Source organism: Triticum aestivum, chromosome 3B (genome assembly GCF_018294505.1).
Source record: "Triticum aestivum cultivar Chinese Spring chromosome 3B, IWGSC CS RefSeq v2.1, whole genome shotgun sequence".
Taxonomy (NCBI): domain Eukaryota; kingdom Viridiplantae; phylum Streptophyta; class Magnoliopsida; order Poales; family Poaceae; genus Triticum; species Triticum aestivum.
In genome coordinates, this window is record NC_057801.1 from 32,280,847 (window position 1) to 32,286,344 (window position 5,498).

At 42.6% G+C, this 5,498-nt stretch overlaps 1 protein-coding gene across 1 annotated transcript; it reads right to left on the reverse strand.

The window, feature by feature from the left end:
- Window positions 1-1,990: 1,990 nt before the first annotated feature.
- Window positions 1,991-4,322, reverse strand: LOC123064565 (E3 ubiquitin-protein ligase SINA-like 7). The gene is made up of 3 exons (XM_044488021.1): window positions 4,062-4,322; window positions 3,431-3,660; window positions 1,991-3,174 (listed from the first exon to the last, which is right to left on the reverse strand). The coding sequence occupies exons 2-3, from the start codon at window positions 3,563-3,565 to the stop codon at window positions 2,287-2,289; spliced, it is 1,023 nt and encodes a 340-aa protein (XP_044343956.1). The 5' UTR covers window positions 3,566-3,660; window positions 4,062-4,322; the 3' UTR covers window positions 1,991-2,286.
- Window positions 4,323-5,498: the final 1,176 nt, after the last annotated feature.

A 5,498-nucleotide genomic window follows, 5' to 3' on the forward strand; every position in this document is an offset into this window, starting at 1 on the left:
GGGACACTCTCTCTCTTTCTCCATCCATGACGGTTTCTCTCTCTAAATCAAAATTTCAGAGACACATGATTAGTCTCTATATTCCAAATCAAGTACAATTTGAGATATAATTAGTAAATTAATAAATTAAACCAGTACTACAGACACCCCCTATATATAAAAGGAAAAAGTTACGTCCAAGTCCATGGGGTCGACCGCCTTTATCCCCTCGCCCGGACCCAGCCTGTCACCATTGAACGTGGATGGAAAGTTATCAAAGCAACTGTCCTACCAAACCAATACCTTGGAGGAGAAACCGTCATCCTTAGAAGAGCCTCATATCTAAGAGTCAAATCTCCATTATCTCTCACAAGCCTCCACCGTCACAGAGAGGCTACACCGGCATGAAAGAGAGGCTACACTGGAAGTCCAAAATGGAAAGGGGCGCTACCGTATCAGACGACACATGAGATGGGAGACTCGGGGAAACCTTATTTGCAGACATGTGTTGCCGCCGCCACCAACAATGCCCAACCTGAGAAGACTTTATTGAGCGCTGCGCGAACTCGGCTGAAGGGGCCGTAGCGACAAACAAAACATATATAGAAGTCTCAAATCGGGTAAATCTATATATAGCTCCATTCGGTGGATTGAGGCCTCCCCCATCTCCGCATTGGCTTAGCCAACGAAAGAGAAGGGGGTGGCGACCTATCGGTGGAGGAGACATGGTAGCGCTATGTGCCAAGAGACCGTCTGTCCTAGGATTTGGAGAGGAACCGTCTGGGAAAGATTGATGTGTATCTATTGGATGATAACTTTATAAGGTCCCCACAGAAGAATACGTTTGAAGCGATTGCACCATTCAGTGGATTACTGGTTTAAGATCTTTATCCACCAACAGAAAAGATGCCAGATATTTAATAAAGACAACTTGATAACAAGTTTGATCAACTTTTTTTGATAAACACAAGTTTGCTCAACTTAATTACAAAAGGGCGCCACATTTAGAGCAGTGTTTAAACATAGCCATCGTTTTTGCAAAAAAAATCAAAAAATCTGCAGTCAGCATGTTTCAAATAGCACTAGTGACTCCTTAATAAGGCTTCGATAGAGTTCCTGAGAATGGTGACTCCTTAACAAGGTGACGCGCGAGCCTTTTTTTTTTTTTACCATTTTCTAAGTCAACCCATGGGACACATTCCAGCAACTCTCCCATCTCTCTTTAGCCGTCTTGATTTTGGGTAAAAACAATTGCGTAATTTCACATCTCTTTTTTGCAATTTCAGCGAACACAATTAGTTTCAAAATTCCCAATCAGGCTGTATTTGAGCTTTTTAAATTTCAGCATTGCCACAGCATACAAACTTGAAACGCTTGTGACTTTCAGCAGAACCTCACAATCTGATTACTATCCTCTATAAACTTATTTAAACGGGTTAAAAAAATTTAAGATCTTAATCCTAAAACACCAACGAAAAGTATGGCATGGCATCCAATAATAAACAACATTTGGAAATACAGTAAATTTAATCTATGCCTAGCTGTCCCTATAGGATTATGTGGACATGTTTCAGTTGTTTCAAACTTCAAACCGTAACATATGTAATGACCAACTTCTTAAAAGTGCAGACATGGTAACCTGTTGCAATTTTGCCATCATATAGTACTCCTCCGTTCCTAAATATAAGTCTTTTTAGAGGTTTCAAATGGACTACAACATACGGACATATATAGACATATTTTAGAGTGTAGATTCACTCGTTTTGCTTCGTATGTAGTCCCTTGTTGAAATCTCTAAAAAGACTTATATTTGGGAACAGAGGGAGTAGCAGGCAGTATTACCACTATGTCTAGCTTGGTCTTTGTGCACACAAGTAAATAAAAATATTCTTATGATTCAGTTAGACAATTCATTTCTTCAGTACTGCCGATATATGCAACATTGGGAACTCATGAATGCACAAAGAAACTGAAAGAGAGGGCATCCCTGTTATAGCGCAAGATTATAAAACAGGATAACTGCAAGTTAGTGGTTCATCGATACAAATGTACTGACATAGCATAATATTTTTCTAGTACATCAATTACAGCCTCACATGCCACGACACGTGTTCCGCACAACAAAACACATAAGGAAGGTCAAAACAGCTCCGATACTTGGGTCATACAGGTTCCCGACATACATATATCCTGGAACCAGAATGGTGAAACCCACCCAGGCATATTAACGGTGTCCACACACCAACGCTAAACCTCTAGCATACACGAGCACGATCGGACCTTGAAGGTACATCATCAATCGGCCCATTAATCAAGCAGGGACACCCGTTGGAGTGCACGCTCGAATCTTGAGGGCACATCCTCATCGTCATCAGAAGAATAATCAGGAAACAGTAGCTTTTGAGAGGAAGTCGGCCCCTTTCCTTCAATACAGGATCTGCAGACTATATCGCCATCATCATCAGAACAACGGGCAAACAGGGTCAATGGAGTGGAAGTCAGGCCCTTTCCTTTAACACGGGATTTACTGACACTTGAAGCTTGATGAATGGTGATTCTCAGCATGATAAATTTCCGATCACCAGAAATCTTTCTCTTGGGTGGAATTAAGTCGTAGTCCGTCGGTAGCCCATCAGAGAGTGTAGAGCTTTTTATTTGGCAACTTGCACTTCCACAATAACCTGTCCCAGAGCAGTCATAACTCATACTACATGCGAACTTGGGTTCCGTAGCTTTAGGTTGGACGCAGACGACTGAGATAGCATATCCAAGACGCTCTGGCTCCATGTTGAGCATGAAAAAATGGTTGTTGCTCTTGTTGCGGGGTGCCAGAACATGTATGCCCGGTTCTAAGCGGAGAGACACCGTCCCATGATATGGGAGGTCTGTACATGGAGACATGTGATAGATGGTGAGATGGTCCAGGAGCTCGGGTGTCTGCCCAGTGAAGCTGCAGTCGGACGCTGGGCAGAAGCATGGGGCATACGTGCATACCTGCTCATGCCTTTCTTTCTGATAGTATGCGTGACCCTCTCTGCATCCATACTTAGCATTGGAGCAAGGAAATGCGACTGACTGGACAACATGTTCCATCCCAAAGCAGCGGTTGAAGGAAGTTTTGATAGAGCATGTGGGGCACTTCTTGTCCAGTATCTTGTCGCGGCAAGATGAGCATATGAAATGCCCAACAGAACACTGTGGAAACGAAATGATTAATTGGGTCCCCATGAGAATAAGTTCTAACATAAATAAGAAGGGGGAAACAGAATATACTACACGACAAGAAAACAGGTTAGTGCTACACATTCCATCATTTCAACTATCATAACTATAATGTTACGTACAATGATAATTCGTCAAAGCTCTTCTCTTATCTTGATCTTTATAAGAAATGAAAAAAAAAGCTTATGTTCAAAACATGTCAATATGTACATATACATAGTGCATTTACCTGATAAATCTCAGTGCTAAAGTGCTCAAAGCAGACTGTGCAGTCAAGGGTCTCCTTCAATATTCTGACATCCATCCAGCGGTCTCCCTCTCTCGGAGCTTCGCCACTTCTGTTGTTGGAGTTGCTGCCGTCCATCGCCAACAAAACTCAAGGGTACCAGAACTAAAATTGCTTGCTGTTTGCTGCTGGCACTACAGGCAGAAACCAAGACCACCGCTACTTTCTCCGGCCTGTTCCACAAGACCACAAGACATACTGACAAAGGTCATGGATTTGGAAGTGACACTGGTGTGGTAGGCATAATAAGCTAGAAAGGAAACTGTAATTGTTTGGGGCCAAGATAGCAAAGGAAAAGCAACAGCACAAGCACAAATTACACACTACAGGCTAATTAATCGAGTTGTTTCCGGACATCTCTTGTTTCGGGACAGTAAATAGTGAGCTGATTTGCCAGATTAGTGGGATAATAATAAGAGCATTGATGAACTAAGGATGCGTATGAGAGTAGTCTGACAGAGGAGCAGTAAAAAGAAGGTCTTTATTCCGGCTCGAAATTGGGCATTGGCATTAGCAATGCGACTCCTGCGACGGAGGAAAGTTCCGAATCGGGAGGGATGCAGTGCGGCCGTACCTGAACTAGTAACTGGTGCCCTCGGGGTCTATCCGCTGCAAGACCTAGACGCCGTGGCCGGCCTCGAGGTCGCCGTCGACGACGAGGTCGCTGCTCCCTTGCCGCTGAGCTCTCGGATGAGACAGTTCGCTCGTCGATCCGATGCCGGCCGGTGGGAGCGGGAGAAACGGAGCGGAGGAGGGAGCGAGAGCGCCGGCGACGGCGGCAAGGTTTTCTTTTCCCCCTCTTTCTCTGAGAAGCGAGGGTTTGGGAGGAAGGAGGCTGTTTCACCAGTGGTCAAGCTCGGCGCTGAATAATGGGCTGGGCTGGGCTTGATATGGGCCCGGTATTTGAGTGACTTTGATGAATCCAACTTTTCTTTTATACATATGTAATGTTAGCACGTTGCAACGGAACAGAAAAAAAAGATGGTAGTTGTATTAAATTAGAAGTATATACAAAAAAAAAATTCAATGCAACCTTTCATCTTTTCAAGCTAACAACCTCAGCCAGAACACACTTCCGATGACGGTGTGAGAGCGCGTTGAACGACAGAGGATATGGATTGGGGAGGAGCAGCGGCTGGAGGATGGACATTGGGAAGGAGTGGCGAGAGGGGAAAAGGGCAATCATAAATTCTTCTATGAGGAAAGGTAAACAAAGTTCGATTGCTACTATACCAACAGACCACTAGAACTCTGAAAATGCTCAATGGAGCTCGGCCTCCATGGATGCCGAATTTGAAATGACCAAAATTCAAATTTCCACGTTTCATTTTTAAAGATAATATACATATACTTAGAGAAATTATACACAAGTGTCTAAATTTTCAGGACGAAATAAGTTAAAATGAGTGCTACACACAACAAATCGAGGCTTTTCGGTAGATGCACATTCATCCTCAAAGTGCATGAGTTTGTTGTTTTGCACAGTTCGCATTTCAAGCTCTTTTGTCCTGAAATTTTACACACATACACATCAAATCCTTTTTTACCTGTACAATTTTTTTCTGATATTTTTTTTAAAATTGGGAAGTTTCAGTTTTGAATTTTACAAAAATTCCGGCCTCCATGGAGGCCCGAGCTCCAAAAAACCCCACTCCTAGAACACCTTCTATGTATTACTCCCTCCGTTCCAAAATAGTCAAAGTTCTATGATTTTTCTAAGCCAATCCTTTTAAAGTTTGATAAAAAAATATATAGAGAAATGTGCTAAATCTACAATATCAAATATATAGATATACAATAGAAAAATATATTTCATAATGAATCTATGGAAGCAATTTTGGGGTTGTAGATGTTGATATATTCTTTTATAAACTTGATTTTTTTAATAAAGTACGGAACGAGAACAAAGAAAGCCTTGCTGAACTACGGCTTCGAGCAGGGACGTAAGCACCTCTGCTTATAAGACGGACACAGACGACCGCATTATCTTTAACAAGGAGGGGTGGAACGA